General features: G+C 50.4%; 1 protein-coding gene across 1 annotated transcript in view; it reads right to left on the reverse strand.

Moving 5' to 3' along the window:
• Nucleotides 1–23,042, reverse strand: part of SOGA1 (suppressor of glucose, autophagy associated 1) — an 84,790-nt gene that overhangs the window by 10,520 nt on the left and 51,228 nt on the right. The window contains exons 6-14 of the mRNA XM_033186335.1: nt 21,991–22,131; nt 19,296–19,421; nt 17,829–18,059; nt 14,975–15,079; nt 13,857–14,024; nt 11,991–12,242; nt 6,175–6,246; nt 5,563–5,633; nt 1,931–3,281 (exon numbers count right to left, since the gene is read on the reverse strand). Of these exons, the coding sequence (XP_033042226.1) occupies nt 1,931–3,281; nt 5,563–5,633; nt 6,175–6,246; nt 11,991–12,242; nt 13,857–14,024; nt 14,975–15,079; nt 17,829–18,059; nt 19,296–19,421; nt 21,991–22,131 (2,517 nt within the window). The remainder of the gene's footprint in view (nt 1–1,930; nt 3,282–5,562; nt 5,634–6,174; nt 6,247–11,990; nt 12,243–13,856; nt 14,025–14,974; nt 15,080–17,828; nt 18,060–19,295; nt 19,422–21,990; nt 22,132–23,042) is intronic.

Here is a 23,042-nt window from a genome sequence, read left to right on the forward strand (position 1 = left end):
CACTGCAGCATTATTTACAATAGGGAAAAACTAGAAACCACCTAAATGTACAATAATAGAAAAGTAGAATGTTTACGTCCATCACAGCCCATTCCACACATAGCCCTTCTCATGTCTCTGTGCCCCCACTGAATCCACAGCAGACCACATGGTACCACTCCCAGCCACAGCTGACTGGACCAAGGCGTACACTTGCCTCTAGCTGCACCAATCAGAGCTTCCTTCTTTCAGAAATATGGAATTGGGAGAGGGATTTGTGTCAGTGTCTCCCAGGGGCTTAAATTGGAAAATGTTATAAAGCCAGAGCTGGGACAGCCCACCCTGTCCTTGTGCAAATGCAACAGACAGAGAAAGAGAGAAAAAGGAGGAATATGATATCAGAAAGGGTGAAGCTTAAGAGAGAGGAGAGGAAGACAGGGAGAAGCTGCTGAGGTCATTAGGATCCTACTCTTGGGTTTTATAAAATATGCTGTCCTTCAAATACATTTCCTTCCCTTTCTGCAAAGTTAACTTATGCATTCTAACATTCAAATAATGCTCACTAACATTTAAATAAGGTTTACTAACTAACTTATAAGAAATTGATAGCAGGAATGGGGTGTGCAGCAAAAGATTCTCAGAGGAAATATGAGCACTTAGGTGTGAAGTCTTGATGGGGGTGGGAGTATGCCCGCTAATGTTTAACAATTAGTTTTCCAGGAGTGACAGGAGGAGCCCTGATTTGTAGTGTTTACTAATTTTTATGCTGTAAATCCTCCCACTGCGGCCAATCTCAAGGTACCAAGGTCATGTTAAACAGAGATAGGGTTGGGCGCGGTGGCTCACGCCTGTAATCCCTGCATTTTGGGAGGCCAAGGCGGGCGGATCACCTGAGGTCGGGAGTTCAAGACCAGCCTGACCAACATGGAAAAACCCCGTCTCTACTAAAAATACAAAATTAGCTGGGCATGGTGGCACATGGCTGTAATCATAGCTACCTGGGAGACTGAGGCAGGAGAATCACTTGAACCCAGGAGGCAGAGGTTCCAGTGAGCCGAGATCACACCATTGCACTCTAGCCTAGGGAACAAGAGCGAAACTCCATCTCAAAAATCAAAAAACAAAAAAACCACAGTGATGCTGACAATTGGCTCCCACAAGCCAAACAAGCTGGCTCCAACACACCACCGGGTTGCAGGAGAGCAGTAATGCCCCCTCCCTGGAGGGGATGCTGGCAGTCTCCGATGGGTGGTGCAAAAGCTGCTAGTTAAGCCATGCTCACTAGTCTCTTGGAATTCAGACCATGTGACCATCAAGTGTGTGTTGTTCCAGGTCTGGGACCTTTCAACTCTATCCCCAGACCATCATAAGACCTTCCTGGGACACATGGCCATATCCCTGAATTTTTATTTTATTTATTTTTTTATATATATAAAAAAAGATATATAAATAGATATAAACATATATTTATTTTATATCTATGTATATATAGATATAAATACAATCTAAATATATATTTATTTATATTATATCTATATAATTTTATATCTATATATGTATATATAAATATCTATATACATATATAGATATACAAATATAAAAATATATATATATATATTTTTTTTGAGACGGAGTCTTACTCTGTCACCCAGGCTGGAGTGCAGTGGCACAATCTCAGCTCACTGCCGCCTCCGCCTACTGTGTTCAAGTAATTCTCCTGCCTCAACCTCCAGAGTAGCTGGGATGACAGATGCACGCCACCACGCCTGGCCAATTTTTGTATTTTTAGTAGAGATGGGGTTTTCACCATGTTGGCCAGACTGGTCTCAAACTCCTGATCTCAGGTGATTCGCCCGCCTCGGCCCATACTTCTGAACTTAAAAACCAAAGAGCTTGGACCTTATATAGTAACTCCACCTACCAAGAAAAAGGACAGATCCCACCCACCTACCTCACTGGGAAGGATCATGGCTCCGTCTCCGTCCCGGAGGACACCATCCTTCCCCACCTGGGGGAGCATGGTGAGTCTGGCCTCCTCGCTGCTGCCCGACTTGGATGCTTTCTTGTTCAGGATCCTGGCTACACCCTCTGGCTGATGGTAGCTGGCTGGGGAGAGGGGTTCTGGCTTCTTGGTGCCCTCCTCTCCTGCTGTCGAGGTGGGGCTTGGTGCCCGGCCGCACACATTACGGAAGAACTCCTGCACAATGCCATACTTGGGAGGCTCGGGCTTGGCCCGCGTCTCAGACATGCCCAGTTTCCAGACAGACTCTGTGCTCCCTGAGTGCTCCACCACACTGAAGAGGCTGGAGAGTCCATCATTGATGTTTCTCAATACAGGGCTGTCCCGCGTGGTGGTGGAGCGGGCCCAGGCCGAGCCGTTCTGCTTGCCCTGGTGCAGGTTCCACAGGCTGCGGTCCTTGCTGCTATCCAGCTTGGACACAGACCGCCTCTGGAGCTTTGGCGAGCCATACTTGGGGGAGCAGCAGGGCCGCTCGATGCGTGAATGAACCTTGTCCAGGGAGGAGGAGATCTGCTTGCTGCGCACAGACATGAGTGAAGAGCTTCGAGGTGACCAGGCCTTGCCGTGGAGGCTGCTGCGGGGTGGGTCGGTCTGCAGGCCCACGCTGACCGTGCGGATGGTCTGTGTGCCCACACTGGCCAGGCCCACCGTCTGGCTGGACGTGCTCTTCACTTTCCTCTCCAGCGAGCCGGAGCGCATGGCCTGGCGCACGCAGTTGGTGATCTCCTTCATGTCATCACTCATGTTGCCTGACATCTCGAAGTCATGCAGGGCTGCTGGGAAGCTAGGCCCGGCCGCTGAGGGGCTGCTGGCTGAGCCTCCGTCCAGGCGCTGCCGTGAGAAGTTGCAGAGCCACCGACCATAGGAGCTCTCAGCCAGCCCATCAGCCTCGGCCGACTCTTTGGGCTTGGCTGTGGTGAAGAGGAAGCCGGGCTCGATAATGATCTTGCCCTCTTTGTCATGAACCACAGGGACTCCCAGGCGCCGGGCCACTGGGGGGCTATAGTAGACTCGGATGCCTGTCTTGTCGGGAGCTGTGTAGCTGCGCTGCATCTGCCTCCCTGGGGGCTCCTGGCAGGCCAGGGCACCCAGGTGGTTACAGTCCCTTGATGAGAGCCCAGGCTTCTCCTTGGTGTCTTTCTCCGGATCCCCAGGCTCAGAACTCACAAAGCCAAAGGCAGGGTTGTTAGGCAGCTTCTTGCCCCGGGCGTCTCCGCCAGCAAGATAAGGGGAACAGTCAAGCAAACTTTCAAACTCAGACATGGAGGAAACAGATTTGGTTCTGCAAAGGGCAAAGGAGGAAACATGGTTATTAGTGGAAATAACACTGAGGACACACTCTGGTCTACCATCCTGGTCGGTGTGCTGCGCAAGGGCAGAGACCAGGACTGTCTTGTTCACCTCTTGTAGAAGATGTTGTTGGTGCCCAGCCCCACATTCTGTCTGCATTTTCTTCCTTTCTTTCTTTCTTTCTTTTTTTTCCCCAAACAGGTCTTGAAATGTCACCCAGGCTGGAATGCAGTGGTGCAATCACAGCTCACTGCAGCCTTAAACTCCTGGGCTCAAGTGATCCTCCCATTTCAGCTTCCAGAGCAGATGGGACTACAGAGGTACACTACTACATCTGGCTAATTTTTTTTTTTATTTGAGACAGAGTCTCGTTCTGTCACCCAGGCTGGAGTGCAGTGGCATGATCTCGGCTCACTACAACTTCCACCCTCCGGGTTCAAGCGATTCTCCTGTCTCAGACTCTGGAGCAGATGAAATTACAGGCGTGCGCCACCACGTCTGGCTAATTTTTATATTTTTAGTAGAGGCGGGGTTTCTCCATGTTGGCCAGGCTGGTCTGGAACTCCTGACGTCAGGTGATCCACCCGCCTCAGCCTCCCAAAGTGCTGGGATTACAGACGTGAGCCACCGAGCCCAGCCTAATGCCTGGCTAATTTTTTAAAAATGTTTTGTAGAGATGGGGGTCTCCCTATGTTGCCCAGGCTGGTCTCAAACTCCTGGCCTCAAGCAGTCTTCCTGCCTCTGCCTCTCAAAATGCTGGGAATACAGGCATGAGCCACTGCACCTGGCCTCTCTCTGCACTTTCACGTATACACCTAAAACTGCATACTCTGAACTGCGTACTCCACCATTCTCTACCTGATGGCTTTTTTCCTGCCTGTGGGATCATACTTGGCTGTCCTCCACATAGAAGAAGCTAGACCCAGCACTTTGGGATGCTGAGGCAGGCAGATCACCTGAGGTTAGGAATTTGAGACCAGCCTGACCAAGATGGTGAAACCCTGTCTTTTACTAAAAATACAAAAATTAGCCGAGCGTGGTGGCGTGTGCCTGTAACCCCAGCTACTCAGGAGGTGGAGGCAGGAGAATCGCTTGAACCTGGGAGGCAGAGGTTGCAGCGAACTAAGATCGTGCCATTGTACTCCACCCTGGGAGACAGAGCAAAACTCCATTTCAAAAAAAAAAAAAACAACCCAAACCGAAGCTAGAAATAGCACAGAGTTAATGAGTTAATGCCCCTAAACACAGCCCTCGACAAACAATAGGTGGGATATGGTGAACAACTGCCCCAACCTCCTTGTTTCTTGGGCGGGATGACTCTAAGCTGCACGTTCTACTCTGGCTCCCTGAGTTCCTCCGACAGCCTGAACTCCAGTTGCCCGTGGGATAACCTGGCTGAAGCTCCTTTTATTGGCTGCCTTCCCTTCCCTGTCTCACTTCCAAGTGTTTCCTGAAATTCTGTCCCAAATAAACCATTTGCACTTAAATCCTTGTCTCAGAGTTTGCTTATGGGGGAACCCAAACTAAGATGCCATGAAGCTCCTGGCACACATATTGCCTGAATCACTGAACATGCCAGGCATATGGAAATGCATGTGTCAGACCACTCCGATGAACTCCAAGAGGCAGCTCATATCATCCCCACTAGACAGAGATGGGAAGTACTGCTCAAGGTCAAAGTCATAGAGCTAGAACTGGCAGGGTTGGCATTCAAACCTGGCCCTCTGGCTCCAGCCTGTCCTCCCTGCCTTGCTTCTGGGCTGGTCTGATGGCAGCTGGGGGTTCTGCTTCCCTGACTCCTTTCATGGGTTTCCTAACAGTGGAGACGTGGTCCTTACAGTCTTGGGGGTGGGGGTCTCCTTGGCCACAGCACAGGGCTGGGCCCAAAGGATGCTGCTCACTAATCCCAGAAATGGAGGTCCATCTCGACTCTCCTCACTCCAGAGACAGGAGAAAAGAATCCCAAGAGGAGCTAAATGGTTTGCTTCCTTCCACCTGTGTTCCAATCCCAGCCTCAAACAACACGCAGCAGCCTGGAATTCCCACTGCCCCAAGCTTTCCAGCTCCTGAGTGGTTCAGGTTCCAGAGAAACCATATCCCAATGCTCTCCCAACTCGGATGCAGGGGGTGGTGGTACTAGGAAGAGGGCGAAGGGGCGGGGCAGGGCTGCAGCAAAAGTAGGCAGCGTGGGTGCAGGGCCCAGCAGGGAGCGAAGAGGGATGAGGCTGTGGGGCGGGACAGAGAGGCAGAGCGGGGAACCAGGATGCAAGCACCTCTTTAACCCGTTTCCTCCAAGCTCAACTTCGGAAACAGCCTCCTTGTCGTGGATCTTCTCACTGCGTGTCTGTCAAGGAGGAGAGATAGGAAGGGTCAGTTTTGGCCACGAGAGCACTAAGGGCACGGAACGCGAGACCAGCCTGGACCTCAATGCCTGAATCTCCTCATCTGGAGAGCAGGAACGACGTCATCATTCTAGCATGGTCAGTTTCTGACTGCACTGCATCTAACTCCCCCACCAAATATGATCCAGGCTGGGCCAATCAGAGCTCAGGAGTGACCCACCCAAGGAAAGGGACCACTTAGAATTTAATCCAAATGTGGTGACTGTAACAAAGCATCCAGTGGCCCCTGCTCAGCTGGCGGTGGGCTTGTCTTCTCCCTCCTCAACCCTACTCCCTCAGCCCAGTCCCTGGGTGTTCTTTGTCTTTTTTTTTTTTTTTTTGAGGCAGGAACCATGAGATACAGACTCTAGGGCTGAGGGGCCCAAGGTGCAAGGGTGTAACCTGTGAGACAGGGTTAGCAACTTCTGACACGTCCCCCACGAGCAGGGACCTTCATGGTGTAGCCAGGGGCCAAGATAACACGGCAGCAGCCGCCCCACTCACCTCCTTCCAGCTGTTGTCCTGCTTCTCCAGCTCCGAGTGCTTCAGGACCCAGGGGTCGGCAGCCTTCTGAAGCTGGGCAATGGCAGAGAGTATGGGTCGGTAATGGGCAAAGCTAATAAGCAGAACCCCGCTCTAAGCAAAGCCACTCCCCAGACTCTACTCTGCAGCCCACATAACTTACATCATGGACCAGGGGCCACCTTCTCAGTGGGTAGCAGCTCAGAGCGCGCCCCTCCGCCTGGTGGATTTGGCAAATGATAATAAAAGCAACTACTTGCAGACATCCTTCTAGATGTCATTATACCTAATATAGTAACAGCCATTACTATGTGAATTCATCATACAATTCACAGAACAGCTAGACCAGCTAAGCAGCAGCTACATCCCATCAGAGTGGCAAATGTAAGATCCAGGCACCCCCACTGCTCCATCCACAGTGGCCGTCATTCACGGATCCCAGCACTCTTTCCCGCTGGGCCTTGAGGGGCCCCTGCTTCCCTCCCCTCTTGGAGGTCCATTACCTCCAGGTGGCTTGTGATGGAACCCATCTCCTATGCACACAATAGTTAATTTCTTTTTTTTTTGAGACAGAGTCTTACTCTGTTGCCCAGACTAGAGCGCCGTGGTACGATCTCAGCTCACTGCAACCTCTGCCTCCCAGGTTCAAGCGATTCTCCTGCCTCAGTCTCCACAGTAGCTGGCATTACAGGGATGCACCACCTCGCCTGGCTAATTTTTGTATTTTTAGTAGAGACGGGGTGTCACCATGTTGGCCGGGTTGGTCTTGAACTCCTGACTCAGGTGATCCGTCCGCCTCAACCTCCCAAAGTGCTGGGATTACAGGCATGAGCCACTGCGTCCGGCCACATTAGTTAATTTAATTCTCACAGAAACTGTATATGGTAGGTGTTCCTGTGGTTATTTCCATTTGGCAGATAAGAGGATCAAGACTGAGAGAAGAGGTCGGGCAGCTGACTGAGTGAATGATCGTAACAACAGTGTAGCACTTCCCGTTGCTGGTGACTCCATCTGTACCATCTGGCACTACAACCTTCTCTGGAGGACTGCCTTGGGCAACCAGGACCCAATCACTGCCAATGATGGACAAAGACAGGGGTCCAGAAGACTGGCCCTAAAGGTGGACATGCAGATTTCATCTGAAAGCATATCTTACATGGTTTTTTCCCCTTCCCCATCCTGGCTCCATCGGTTAACAAATCACTTGCACACAGGGTAACCAATTCATCTTGGTTTGCCCAGGACTTTCTCAGTGTTTGTACTGAAAGTCCCATGTCCCAGAACCCTCAGTTCTACTAAAAAAAACTAGGAGGCTACGGCTAGGACTATTCTAGTTTTAAAAGTCACAGTCTCGGGAATGCCCTCAGTCCCAGGCAAGCCGGCATGGGTTGGTCACTTTACTTGTACTTGAATCCATGTACAAAAAAACCCCACAAAATGTGGGTCTACAAAAAAAACCCACAAAAGTTGTCCGGCATGGTGGCTCACGCCTGTAATCCCAGCACTTTGAGAGGTCGAGGCAGGTGGATCACCTGAGGTTGGGAGTTCAAGACCAGCCTGACCAACATGGAGAAACCCTATCTCTACTAAAAATACAAAAAATTAGCTGGGTGTGGGGGCGCATGCCTGTAATCCCAGCTACCCGGGAAGCTGAGGCAGGAGAATCGCTTGAACCCATGAGGCAGAGGTTGCGGTGAGCCAAGATCGTGCCATTGCACTCCAGCCTGGGAAACAAGAGTGAAACTCCATCTCAAAAATAAATAAGTAAATAAATATACAAAAGTTATCCAGGCATGTTAGAGTGTGCTCCCAGCTACATGAGAGGCTGAGGTGGGAGGATCACTTGGGCCTGGGAGGCAGAGCTTGCAGTGAGCTGAGATGGTGCCACTGCACTCCAGCCTGGGTGACAGAACAAGACCTTGTCTCAAAATAAGGAAAGAAAGAAAGAAAGAAAGGAAGAAGAAGGGAGGGAGGGAGGGAGGGAAGGGGGGGGGAAATAACACTAACATCAGTGAATAGCAATGACAGATGAAGACCACAGAATCAAACCAAATCCCAGACAAGGGTGGGCTTAGGAAGCACTTTGATTCTTGTGGTTATCTCATTTTATTTTCCATAGCTGCCCTGAAAGATGAGAAGGTCAAGTATGGTCATCCTTATTTTATAGATGAGGCCCAGAGATCAGAGGTGACTTGACTGGGGTTGTACCTGGTGGAGCCAGGTAAGGACTGGGGACTCCTGGTCAGAAGCTCTTTCCCACCAGCCACTCTGCTACTTTCACCAGTCTGGCTTAATCGTCAGTCCAGTGTAAAGAATGCTGCTTTGGGGGATTTGGTTTAAAGTGCAGGAGGCAGAGGAATGTCAGAGAGACACAAGAGGCTGGAGCTAGAGGGCCGGCAAGTCCCTGATGTGAAAACAACAGCAGGACATGGAATCTGTGCCCTGATGAGCTGACAAGACATACCTGTGGAATGATATGTCCCCCAGGGATGACATGAAGCTTGTTTCATAATTTCAAAATCATTTTAGAAATATTTTGTTGTTAATAAAATAAGAAGGAATTATTCTTTTACAAACAGGAGTTTGGTTTGATGGTGCAAACAGATGCATGCATCTGACCTGCTTTCCACGTGGTACCTGGCTTGTTCTGGAACTTGTTAGTCATCCTGCCATCCTGCACTCCCCAAGCACAGGCTCCTAGCAGGTGTGAACCTCACAGGAGCTCTGTCCCTGCAGGAGAGTGGGCATGGTCCAGGACCAGGAACTTTCCAGATTTGGGAGTTCTGCCAGATTCTGGTCCTCTCCCTTACTCACTTTATGACCTTGGGCCAATCACTTTGCCTCAGTCTCCTCATCTGAAAAAGGGGTTTCATGAACGTGACCTTGCAGGGCTGCTGAAGTACTGAAGAGAACATTAGGAAGAGGAAATACCTAAGATCAATAAACTCATGAAAAATGCTCACCTTCAGTAAGTCACAGAAATGCAAAGTAAAGCAATGAGATAGCATTTCACACCCTAATTTGGGCAGACGTTTCAAAGGCTGGTAATCACAGGAACTGGCAAAGATAAAGCAAAAAGGGCCTTCTCGTCCTTCTAACTGTGCAGCTGGTGGGAGGGTACATGGGCAAAGCTTTTCTAGAAGGCGGCCTGGCAGTTACCATCAACTATAAATGCTTATGCCCTTGGATTTAGCAATTTCACCTCTAGGAATCTATCCTACTGAAATATTCATGCGTGTGCAGAAATATATGTGTGGAGATGTTCACTGAGGCACAACTTGAACTTTTTCTTCTTTTTTTAGATACCTTCGTATCTAAAAAAAAGTCTCACTCTGTTGCCCAGGCTGAAGTGCAGTGGCACAATCACGGCTCACTGCAGTCTTGATCTCCCGAGCTCAAGCAATCCTCCCACCTTGGCCTCCCATGTAGCTGGGACTACAGGCGCACACTGCCACATCCAGCTTCAGGTCACAACTTTCGATAGTGAAAAACTGGAAACAATCTAGATTTAATCACTGTAGATAACAAATCATAGTGTCTCCACACTGGGAACACCAGGCACCAGGCACACTGAATGAGGTAGGCCTCCGTATTCTTTTGTGAACAGCTCTCCAGGAAAGAGGCAAAATATAAATAAATGGACATTACAACTTGATCAATGATTTAAAAAGAAACAGAACAAAACCCTGTAAATGTAAATTTAAATAGCAAGAAAGGCCCAGCTACCTGGGAGGCTGAGGTAGGAGGATGGCTTGAGACCAGGAGCTCAAGCCCAGCCTGGGCTATACAGTTAAGACCTCATTTCTTAGTGTGAGCCACTGCACCCGGCCTAAAAAAACTTTTTTAATTAATAAAAAATGACAAGAAATGGAGGGAGTAGGTTGAAATATGCCTTTGTAATATTTGAACCTTATATAAAGATGAAGTCCTGGTTTATGTAATTAAAATTAAAAGTAAGGCCAGGCTGGGCGCGGTGGCTGAAGGGCCGGGTGCGGTGGCTCAAGCCTGTAATCCCAGCACTTTGGGAGGCCGAGATGGGTGGATCACGAGGTCAGGAGATCGAGACCATCCTGGCTAACACGGTGAAACTCCGTCTCTACTAAAAAATATAAAAAACTAGCCGGGCGAGGTGGTGGGCGCCTGTAGTCCCAGCTACTCGGGAGGCTGAGGCAGGAGAATGGCGTGAACCCGGGAGGTGGAGCTTGCAGTGAGCTGAGATCCAGCCACTGCACTCCAGCCTGGGCGACAGAGCGAGACCCTGTCTCAAAAAAAAAAAAAAAAAAAAAAAAAGTAAGGCCAGGTGCAGTGGCTCACGCCTGTAATTCCAGCACTTTGGAAGGCCGAGGTGGGCGGATCACCTGAGGTCAGGAGTTTGAGAGCAGCCTGGCCAACATGGTGAAACCCCATCTCTACTAAAAATAAAAAATTAGCCAGGTGGGGTAGCACGCGCCTGTAGTCCCAGCTACTCAGGAGGCTGAGGCAGGAGAACTGCTTGAACCCAGGAGGCAGAGGTTGCAGTGAGCCGAGATGGCACCTCTGCATTCCAGCCTGGGCGACAGAGCGAGACTGTCTCAAAGAAAAAATAAATAAATAAATAAATAAATTTTTTTTTTTTTGAGACAGAGTCTCGCTCTGTCGCCCAGGCTGGAGTGCAGTGGCCGGATCTCAGCTCACTGCAAGCTCCGCTTCCCGGGTTTATGCCATTCTCCTGCCTCAGCCTCCCGAGTAGCTGGGATTACAGGCGCCCGCCACCACACCCGGCTAGTTTTTTGTATTTTTTTTTAGTAGAGATGGGGTTTCACTGTGTTAGCCAGGATGGTATCCATCTCCTGACCTCGTGATCCGCCCGTCTCGGCCTCCCAAAGTGCTGGGATTACAGGCTTGAGCCACTGCGCCCGGCCAATAAATTAATTTAAAAAAATAAAATAAAAGTAAGGCCGGGCATGGTGGCTCACACCTGTAATCCTAGCACTTTGGGAGGCTGAGGCGGGAGGATCACTTGAGGCCAGGAGTTTGAGATCAGCCTGGCCAACATGGTGAAACCCTATCTCTACTAAAAATGTAAAAATTAGCCAGCCATGGTAGCACACGCCTGTAATGCCAGCTACTGAGGAGGCTGAGGTGCATGAATCACTTGAACCTGGGAGGCGGAGGCTGCAGTGAGCCAAGCATGCACACTGCACTCTAGTCTGGATGACAGAGTGAGACTCCGTCTCAAATAAATAAATAAGTAAATAAAAATACAAGTGAAAGAAAGAGAAAAGTCAAAATCAAGAGTGGAGCAGAGCAGCATATGGTAGGTGGTGGCTGGCTGCATGAAGTGAACTATAATGGGGAGTGAGGGTCAATGATTGCTTTTCCTTTCCTCCTTCTTTTGATTGGAGGCCTCCCAATTTTCCCATGGTAACCACTCTTAGTTCCTCCCTCTTGGTTCCTGAGTTTGGGTAGGCTCCAGGGATGGGCACATGACCCATATCTGGCCAATCCACTGTACTTGCTAAGCTGTAAGATATGAGCATGAAACTAACGGTGGCCATATTTGGGAATAGCTTGTTTAAGAGTAAAGCTAATACAGAGGAAAGCAGGCCTGACAGGCAGAGGCAGAGAGGAAGATCTAGTTCCCACTGCATTCTCTGTATAGCTGCCTGGATCCAGCTATACCCGAAGGAGATGCTGTGCCAGACCTCACTGGACGAGCACCTATATCCAGCTATACCTGAAGGAGTTCCTGCTTCTGAATCATTTCTGTAGCAACTCTCCCTTGCGGGTGGAAGCAGCTTGGCAGGGGTGGGCCTCACCTGGCTTAGGCGGTTCTGCAGCTCCTTCACCTGCTGCTCCACCTGCTGCTTCTCACCCTGCAGCCGCTCCACCAGCTGCAGCTTCTCCTGGCTCCAGTTGCGCTCGCTGATCTGCAGCTGCCGCGTCAGCTCCATGACAGCGCTGTAGGACTCAGCCAGGAGGTGCTGCTGCTCCTCACGCTCCCTCTGTAGGGCTGCCTTCCAGTCGGGCCCTGCCCGCTCCCCAGCCCCCTTCCCCGCCTTCAGCTCCATCTGCGGAAAGAAGCAGACTGAGCAGCTGGCAGCAGGAGGCCACTCCTCTCGGCCCTCCTCTCTCCTTCCCTCCCAGGTGCCAGTAGGGGAAAAGGGGAGAGGTCCCTCAGAAGACCCCTCACCAGGGACTAACCCAGCTTAGTCCTCCCCACTCAGAACTAACCCCTCACCCCTCCACACAATAAGGGTTTGAAGAGTTCTTTCTATAAGCCAAGCTCTGCTGTGGGCTTTTCAGGTATGATGTCAGTATCCTCATGAAAACTCTGCAAGATTACTAGTGGTCACTCCAGCAAGATGGTTTTCTTGGCCTCAGACCTCAGGATGGCAGGAAGGGGAATGTGCAACCTTTAGACTCAGTGCCCCCCATTAACCCCCATGGGCTGGACAGGTTCTTGGTGGGAGGAGCACCTGAAATGCCCAGGTCTTTGGGGGCAGCAGGTATAGTGGACAGTGCAGATGAAGGGAGCTGTGAGAGCTGCAGAGAGGGTTAGGAGGGGAGAGTAGTGGCCCCAGGAAGCAGCCAGGAGACTGTGAGCAGTGGGAAGAAGGTGGAATTGGGGCCAGGCACAGTGGGTCACGCCCGTACTCCCAGCATTTTGGGAGGCCGAGGCGGGCAGATCACTTGAGATCAGAAGTTCAAGACTAGCCTGGCCAACATGGTGAAACCCCATCTCTACTAAAAATACAAAAATTAGCTGGGTGTGGCGGTGTGCCATCTATAATCCCAGTTACTTTGGAGGCTGAGGCAGGAGAATCGCTTGAACCCCGGTGGCAGAGGTTGCAGTGATCCAAGACTGCACCACTGCACTCCAGCCTGGGTGACACAGTGAGATTCCGTCTCAAAAAAAAATAAACAAACAAATAAAAAAGGAGGTGGAATTGGGGTCACAGGGAGCCAGGGGTTAGAGGTTTGGGGGAGCAAGGACCAGTCTGCCACTTATTAGCCGGGTGACCTTGGGAGATAAATTTAACTCCTCTGTGCCAGTTTTGTCATCTGTCCAGCAGAGACCATCGGAGTGCCTGCCTCCCAGAGGCTGCTGCTGCCTGGGAAGACAGTTTGCGGCAGGGGCAGGCTGGATGGAGCTGGAGCCCGAGCTGTGGGGTCAGCGCATTCTCTCTGAGTGGGAGGAAGCCCACCCTCTCACTCTTCAGGCCAAAGGAGGAGGCAAGTCACCCTCAGGCACACAGCAGACGCCAAACCCAAACCCCCAGGGCTCCTGGTTAAGGCTCCTTTGGGCACGCTGGGGAGTTGAGGGGGTCCCCCAGTTTGAGTGGAGGGAGCAAAACAGAGCCAGGCAGTGGGGGCTGAAGGACTGCTTATGAGGAAAGGAAGGAGCAAATGAAGACAGCAGGCAGTGGGGGTGCGTGCCGGCCTCACCTGTGAGCCCAGGGTGCAATTCCTCACCTTCCTTCCCTTCCCCCGTGACTCCCATTCCCCACCGTTTCTGATACCCGTGCTGTGTGACTTTAGGCAAGTCTCTTGCCCTCTCTGGGCCACAGGTGAAGAAAAGGGGTTCTTATTCCTCTAGGAGCATGGCCTGGGCATCCTACTCCGATCTGACAGCTAAAGGCTTGGGTGAGAGGGGAGAGGCCTCTGACAGGTGGGGGGTTCACCTGGGTGGTATGGCCCTTGAGCTCTGCCCGCTCTGTCTCCCAGGTAGCCTTGGCCTTAGCAAATTGTTGCTGAAGCTCCGTCAGACCACGGCGTTCATCCCGGAGCAGCCAGCACAGCTCCTTCAGCGTCACCTTCATGTCGGCCAGTGTCTTGATGTACTCATTGGGCTGCAGACAGAAGGCAAAACCTGAGTCAAGAGCCTCAGGGGGTAGGGAGGGGAATCTGGGCTCAGAGAACTCACCTAGGAGTCCAGCTTGGGACTCCACGAGGCCTCGGGCAAGTCCCACGGCCTCTCTAGGTCATCTCACCCATAACATGGGAATGACAAGCCCAGCCCTGGCTACCTCCTAGGCGACATGAGTCCCAAATCTGACACCAAGAAAAAAACCCCTGCAGTTACAGTAATAATTATTCAGCCTAACTCTGAGCTGGATCATCTGGCTTCTTCAAGGCTCTGCAGCGTCTGGGCCGTGGGTCTTTCTCCTCACTCAGGATCCTCTCTGACACACTGCAGGCCAGATGTGGGGTCTAATTCATGCAGACTCCCTCAGTTTGCCTGACTCGGTCCCAAATCTTCTCTCCTGGGTCCATGCCCTCATTTCCCATCCCTATCCCAGTTCACCGTGTGTGACCCTGGGATCCTGACCCCACTGTTCTCTCTGACTTATGGCTTGATTTGAAGCTTCCTGACCCTAGACCACAAGGCCCCTCTTCAGATGCCTCTAGCTTGATGTCCTTACCCTCACCATGTACCTCCCAAGCCATACTCAATACCAAAACACCTTGCCACACCTTAGCACACACAGTTCTCTTGGTCCAGAATAGTCTTTCCCCCATTCTCTATTAGGTAAACTCCTATACATCCTTCAAAACCCATCATCCATGACCCCTTCACTGTGATGCTGTCCCCTATACTGCAAAGAGAATTACTTGCTGTCTTGCCTATGACCCCACAGTCCATCATCTGGATTCTGTTACTGCCCTGGGATGACCAGGCAATAACCTTCTGCAACTCCAGTATCCAGGAATGGGGTCAGAGAAAGCAGTAGGAATTGATCACTGAGCAGACAAAGGAATGAATGGACACAACAGGATTGCGAAGGGGCTGGAAACACACCGTGTTCTGGGTCCAGCTGTCCCCTGTGCAGGCCTTGTTATCAGAATGCTGAGCGTTTATCTCCTCTTCCTCCATCAGCAGGTACAGCTCCTTCATGCTGTTCACCTGTTTTTTAAAAACCATGCTTAACTGCAGGTGGGAAGTTTTCCCAAATTTTAATTCCAACCTTGGGCACCATGTAGGTCGAGGAGCATGGCCGGACAGTCAGGCCCTCCTAGCCTCCCACGACATCTATTCTGCCCCAAAGACCAGGAAGCATCCCTGAGAGTCACTCTGAAATAACCATGTTGACAGGCTGGGTCAAGGCAGGCACTGCGGTTGAAATGAAAAGGCCACGCGCATTCCCACAATGCTACATAAGGGTGACCAAAGGTTTGGGCAGACAGAAGTGACCTTGCTGGGGGCTTGGATTTATTGTTGATGGATTCTGGGCAAGAGTCCAGGGCCAGCCAAGGAGATCAGGGACCTAGTTCAGGATGGAAATAAGGCAAAAGGGAATGAGTCATCTTCTGTGCTCAAGCAATCCTCCTGCCTCAGCCTCCCAAAATACGGGGATTATAGGTGCGAGCCACCGTGCCCAGCATGATTATGTTTATATCTTATTAATTATGCCTATTTTGGTAAATGTACATATTTCTTAATTATAGGCATATATGTTATGTAATTTTCTGTGTCTATTTTTTTTGAGACGGAGTCTCACTGTGTCACCCAGGCTGGAGTGCAATGGCATGATCTTGGCTCACTGCAACCTCTGCCTTGCAGGTTCAAGAGATTCTCCTGCTTCAGGCTCCCAAGCAGCTGGGAATACCGGTGTGCACCACCGTTCCCAGCTAATTTTTGTATTTTTAGTAGAGATGGGGTTTCACCATGTTGGCCAGGCTGATCTCTAACTCCTGACCTCAAGTGATCTGCCCACCTTAGCCTCTCGAAGTGCTGAGAGATTACAGGCGTGAGCCACCGCACCTGGCCAATTTTCTGTTTATACTCTATTTTTTCCTTTCCTAAAGTAAGTTTCTCTCTCTTTTACTCTAGGATATGGAAATGGCTAGAAAGGTTTTCACCAAATGTGGAGGGTTCAAGTCAGACAAACTGACTTAAAATATAGACTGTGTGGCTTGCAGGTCATTCCCTCAAACTGGGCTTCATCCAGAGGACTGTGAGACTTCCAAACAGGTGAGAGGGCGCCTATGTTTCCAAACGTCACAGAAGACACAGCTTCAGACAAGAGGCCCAAGGCTGATGCTCCCAGGGGCGGCCCTGTGTCAGGTACTGCAGGGCCAGGGCAGCAGGGTGTGGGCCCATAGAATGGCGGTAGGGACTCTCTGAGGCCCTGGGGAGGAGCTGGTGGCCTTCGAGAATGATGAGCTCCACTGAGATAGGGTGATGCAGGGTCTTGCTATACACTCAGGTCTAACTGTCATGCCTGGCTCCTAGGGCATCTGGGCTCCTCTAGAGTACCCTTGATGGCGTACGTGGCAACTTGAGGCATGCCAATGCTCCCTATTTGATCTGGAAAGGGGCCTACAGACAGTAGCCTGGATGAGGAGGGCCAAGCCTGGGCTAGACTCGAGGTACCTGAACCCAAAAGGACAAGGCCAAAGTGAGCAATGTCAACTAAGATGAGTGTGACCAAGGTCTGACATCCTTGTAAGTCCCCTTCTCCTCCCTGCTGCTGTGCTGATGAGAGGAGACAGGGGCTTTGAGCAGCAGAGGGTCCTGCACAGACTGGGGCACAAATGGGCCAGGTGGGTCCTTTCTAAGCTTCATACATTCCCAAAGCTCTGCCCCCACACGTTTCCTGCCACATCCTAATACCACCTGTACTATCACCAGTGTTTTTAAGCCAGCCTATTCCCTCTTGTTAAATAAACATATCTTTCGGCCGGGCATGGTGGCTCATGCCTGTAATCCCAGCACTTTGGGAGACCAAGGGGGATGGATTACTTGAGGTCAGGATTTCAAGAGACCAGCCTGGCCAACATGGAGAAAACCTGTCTTTACTAAAAATACAAAAATTAGCTGGGTATGGTGCCACGTGCCTGTAATCCCAGCTACTTGGGAGGCTGAGGCAGAATTCCTTGAACCCGGGAGGTGGAGATTGCAGTGAGCCAAGATTGTGGCACTGCACTCCAGCCTGGGTAACAGAGTGAGACTCTGTCTCAAAAAAAAAAAAAAATTCTGAGAAGGGGCCCAGGGGAGCCTCCCAGGGCACTGAATAAAAATGTATACCTGTACCTGATGCTACTACAAAACTAGATTCCTACATTCACCTCGATACTGCTGCCTCTGAGGACCCTGTGTTAAAGACCTGCCAGCCCCAAGGATCCTTTCTGCTATTGAGGCCGGGACCAAGCGTGTCATCTTCCTCATGGTACCCCCAGCAAGCACCCTCCACATGCCCAGTAAAGAGCAACGATGGCCAGGTGCGGTGGCTAACACCTGTAATCCCAGTACTTTGGGAGGCTGAGGCGGGCGGATCACATGGTCAGGAGTTCGAGACCAGCCTGGTCAATATGGTGAAACCCCATCTCTACAAAAATTAGCAGGGCATGGTGGCAGGCGCCTGTAATCCCAGCTACTCGGGAGGCTGAGGCAGGAGAATTGCTTGAACCCGGGAGACAGACAGAGATTGCAGTGAGCCAAGACTGCGCCACTGCACTCTGGCCTGGGCGACAGAGTGAGACTCCATCTCAAAAAAAAAAAAAAAAAGGAGCAACGAAGGCAGGGAAGGAAGCCTGCATGCTGATGGCAGGTATGCGAGCCTAGGAGCTGTGTCAAATCCAGCTGGGCGTCCCTTCCCTGTCCCTCTCTCCCCAGCCCACACTCCCAGTCCCAGTCCCAGGCCCAATCTTACCTCGAGGAAGTCATCCCCCTCGCTGGGCAAAACCTTGCCCTGCCGCCAGCGCTTGAGGAACCACCTGAGCTTCATGAAGAGCAGCAAGAAGTTGTGCTTGAACTGCTGGGACTCCTGCACCAGCATGTTCTTCTCCTGGCTCCAGAATTTCTGCTCCAGCCTCCGCTGGAGGCTCAGACTCTGCAGCTCAAACTCCCGCCTCAGGAGCGCCCTCTGCTGGTCCTCTTTCAGCTGCCGGGGGACAAGAGCTTGAGCAACCCCAGGGCCCTGCCCTCTCCCCGACCCCTTTCTGGGCCCCTGGACAGGGGCAGGGAGGAAAGTCTGGGTGGTGCCTGTGAGTGATCCCTGCCGGGGATCCCACCACACGTGGCGCAGTCTATTCAGATGAGCACCGCCCTCTGCTACTGCAGCCACAGTGACACATCACTGAAGGAGCTGGGATTTGACCCTGGCTCTGACTAAAAAGCCATGACATCATATACTGAGCACCTCCTGGGAACCAAATGTCTCACGTGGACTCTCATGTTCAGTGAGGAACCTGCGAGGGTGAGCAATGATAGCAGGGAGGGGTGACGTGTGGAGAGCAAAGGGCGTGCCAGGGTTGAGGATGGCTGATGACTAGGCAACACCCTAGGAAAAAATGCAGAGTCACGGCTAACAGAGGGACCTGGATTAGAGGCCCAGCCCCGCTACGCTCTGGATGTGCAACCCTGGGCAGAGCACTCTGGCTCTCTGGGCATCAGTTTCCCCATCTGCAAAACGGTGATAAGGGAGGGCACAAGAATTAAAAGACATAATGGGTGGAAAGTGCATTGGACAGGCCCAGCACACAGAAAGGGCTTAACAAATGTTATTCCAGAACTATTATCTTGACTAGAAGCCAGGTCTGATGAGGGCACCATTTCATAAATGGGAAACTGAGGTCCTGAGAGAAAACAGGACTGGCCCCAGGTCCCACAGGCAGCCAATGATAGTCCTGTTACACAGCTAATGCACAATGGCACGTGCAATAACATCCCAGCAGGGCAAAGGGGCTGAAGACTCAGTTTTCCCTTAATTCTTTCATTCCCTTTTTTTTTTTTTTGAGATCACTCTGTCACCCAGGCTAGACTGCAGTGGGACGATCTTGGCTCACTGTAACCTCTGCCTCCTGGGTTCAAGCGATTCTCTTGCCTCAGCCTCCCGAGTAGCTGGGATTACAGGCGTGCACAAGCATGCCTGGCAAATTTTTGTATTTTTAGTAGAGGCGGGGTTTCACCATGTTGGCCAGGTTGGTCTCAAACTCCTGACCTCAAGTGATCTGCCTGCCTCGACCTCCCAAAGTGCTGGGATTACAGGTGTGAGCCACCACGCCCAGCCTCCCCTGACATTCTTGACTTCAGAGGGCCCATAGATCCTCAAGGCCTCTGCTTCCAGCTCAAAGAGGCTGTAGGAATAGCTGCCTGGAAAGTGCTGGGCACCACGCACCTGGACCATTTTCTGGTTGAAATTGTCGGCCTCCTCCTTTCGCAGCTGCCGCTCCTGGGAGAGCTGCTCTTGCAAGCCTCGGAGGCTGTCGTGGGCCTCAGCCAGCACCAGCTGCAGCTCCTTGATCTGCGGTGTGGACAGGTGACACAGATAATGAGGAGGGAGAGAGAGGAAGAAGTGGATAGAAATTGGGATCTCAGGATGACAGTGGTAGGGGAACGATGGGAAGTTGGACCCAAACTGTCCAAATACAAATCAGGCAGAATGCCTGTCCCCACCTTAGAGGGTCGTCATGATGATTAAATGAAACAGTACATATCAAATCTGGCTTTTGTTACCAGTGGAACTTGATCTTTTCTCTTTGAAATTTATCTTAATAAGGTACTGGGGAAACTAAGTTTGATTCACAAAGATGTTCATTGTTTCATTGTTTATAATTGCAATATTTTAGAGACAACTTAGATATGAAATGATGGGACTTAAAAGACGTTTAATGGATCTATACATATGTAACAATCCATTCAGGGGTACTCTTAAGGACAATGTCCTTATTTTATGTATGTTATACTTCAACAGAAAGTAGAAAAACAAAACCAAAAAAGCTATAGACCTCCATAGAAAAACATATAAAGGACATGGACACACTAAATGTAACCAGTGGGAACTATGTGAAGACCTTCTGACCTCCGACCTTCACCCTCCCTCCCCTCCCTCCCTCCCTCCCTCCCTCCCTTCCTTCCTTCCTTCTTTCCCTTCCCTCCATACCTCTTCTCTCTCTCTGTCTCTCTCTCTCTCTCTCAGTGGAGTTTTGCCAGACTAGAGCGCGATCTTGGCTCACTGCAACCTCTGCCTCCCAGGTTCAAGCAATTCTCCTGCCTCAGCATCTCAAGTAACTGGGATTACAGGCGCCCGTCATCACGCCTGGCTAATTTTTATATATTTTTGGTAGAGACAGGATTTTGCCATGTTGCCCAGGCTCATCTTGAACTCCTAGGCTTAAGCAATCTGCCCACCTGGGTCTTCCAAAGTGCTGAAATTACAGGTGTGAGTTACAGTGCCTGGCCCCAGAACTCCTACATAAAACATTCCTAGGTATGGCAAATGTCCCTCTGTGAAAGTAAACATTCATTATATGGTCAATAATATGATGATTTGGCAGTAGAAGGCACAGTGACTTGAGGTATATCTTCTATATCTGTTTTGCATTAAAAACTTTTGCACGGCTACATACCATCTGCTCCCTGGTATCCTCCTTGAACTCAGTGTTCAACAGCACTGGGCAATTATCACTGCTCAATAAAGAGTGGCTGAATGAAACAAATAATTGAATGTGTGCAGGAAATTATTTTTTCTACAGGTAAGCCTATAGAATAGGCCTATTTCCTGGCAGGGCATGGTAGTTCACGCCTGTAATACCAGCACTTTGGGAGGCCGAGATGGGAGGTCACTTGAGCCCCAGAGTTTGAGACCAGCTTCCTGGGCAACATGACAAAACCCTGTCTCTACTAAAAATATGAAAATTAGCTGGGCATGGTGGCACACGCCTATAGTCCCACCTAATCAGGAGGGCTGAGGCATGAGATTCATTTGAACTCAGGAAATGGAGGTTACAGTGAGCCAAGATCATACCACTGCACTCCAGACTAGATGACAGAGCAAGACTCAGTAAAAAAAAAAAAAAAAGAAAAAGAATAGGCCTATTTCCTTTTCTTGGAAAATGAGAACTAAGTTATCTCAGTTTTTTCTCTTTTTGCCATGGCTTCCAGGAGGCTCACTTAGAGAGTCTGATCCATCAGCTTCAAGTGAGCTTCTCCTTCCTACATAGTCATGGGCTGGCCTTCCTGGGACCACAGAGTTGTCTTCCAAGAGATGCTTAGAAAGGTGCTCAGGCTGGAAAATACATAGGACTCTGCAAGGTTCAGGGTTTCAGAGATACTCCACCCAGTCCATAAGAGCCTTTTCCTGCTTCAGGCTCATTATGAAGAGCAAGGAGAAGCTCAGTAGGCTTAGAAGGGGCTCAGAACTACCCAGAATTCCCTGAGGATCAAAGAATCCTAGCAATTCGATAGCCACCATTCACTCTAACCCTCCCATGTTACCGATGGGGAAGCTGTGGCCAGAAGGTAGAAACCTGTCCACGGTCACACAGGAACACTGGCAGAACTGAGACTTGAAGTCAGGTCAAGTCTGAATCCCACAGATGTGTCATTATCATCATAATCATCATCCTCCTCCTCATCCTCACCCAATGTGGGCCAGGCCTTAAGCTATGGCTTTTCATGTATTTAATCCTTTCAACAACCCTATGAGGCACCTTCATTCTACAGGTGAGAAAATTGAGAATCAGAGAGGTAAGATGACTTATCCAAGATCTCACAGCCAGTAAAGAGTGGATCCACAATTGAAACTCAAACTGCCTGACTACAGAGACTGCTGCCTTCCTGCTACATAAATGAGTAGTTCCATTAAATTACATAAATTGTTAAATTCCCAGTGGAATTTAATACAGAAAAAATAGTTTATGAAGATGAGTTTATAAGTTTCCTTGGAACACGCCATGAGAATGTCCCAAATTTCCTTATTTCCCCAAACCCATATCCTCACCAGCTAAGTGATATATGCACCACTCTGCTTTTGACAGGCCTCAGTCACTTTCCTCCTACCCAATCCCCTGCTTGCTCAGGCCTAGACCCACCTCAGAGGCATAGGAATCATTGTCTTCAGCTCGGTAAGGCCTGAAGCTCCGGCTGAGGTCAGGCTTAGAGTCCAAGTCACCAGTGCGGAAGGCCTCTCGGATCCTGGGTTCCCATTCCGGCAGGTCCCTGAAGTCAGGTGGCTGCACCCAGAGGCACAGGCAGAACAAACCAAATATCACCATGGGGAGGGGCCCGAGGGGTGCCAGAAACACCCACCCCAGGCCTCTGCACTCCCTAAGACACTTGAACCACCCATCTGAGGGCTAGGACCCTGGTAGATTCGCCTCTGCAACCCAGACCCAGCCCTGGCTGGGGCACTGCTGCCATTCAGTGAATGCTTGCAGAAAGGATGAATGATTAGGTCAGTGGAAAGTGATTTTGTGAATGTGTGTCTTGTGCACAAACCTTCTGAGTCAGCCCCAACTGTCCTATCACATGTGTGACCTCTGTTCATCCCTCTTTCAAGAAGAACCAAGAGGGAGATAACAGCAGTCTATGGGCACAGTGGCACATGCCTGTAATTCTATCTACAATTTGAGGCTGCAGCAAGCTGTGATCATACCATTGCCCTCCAGCCTGGGCAACAGAGCAGGACTGTTTCTTAAAAAAAAAAAAAAAAGGCAGTGTGCTTGCTTAAACAAGTAAGATGAAACTGGATCAACAGGTCTTGAGTTAAACAAATTATGGCACATATCCACTGTATAGTTGTTAAAAAGAAAGTGCTAAATCTCAGAAGGGCGCGATGGCTCACACCTGTAATCCCAGCACTTTGGGAGGCCGAGGCGGGTGGATCACCTGAGGTCAGGAGTTCAAGACCAGCCTGGCCAACATCGCGAAACCCCGTCTCTACTAAAAACACAAAAATTAGCCAGGTGTGGTGGTGCAGGCCTGTAATCCCAGCTACTTGGGAGGCTGAGGCAGGAGAATCACTTGAACCTAAGAGGTGGAGGTAGCAGTGAGCTGAGATCGTGCCACTGCACTCCAGCCTGGGTGACAGAGTGAGACTCCGTCTCAAAAAAAAAAACAAAAAAAAAAAAGAAAGAAAGAAAAA

The sequence above is a fragment of the Trachypithecus francoisi genome, unplaced genomic scaffold (assembly GCF_009764315.1).
Source record: "Trachypithecus francoisi isolate TF-2019V2 unplaced genomic scaffold, Tfra_2.0 Lachesis_group21, whole genome shotgun sequence".
In the NCBI taxonomy this organism is placed as follows: domain Eukaryota; kingdom Metazoa; phylum Chordata; class Mammalia; order Primates; family Cercopithecidae; genus Trachypithecus; species Trachypithecus francoisi.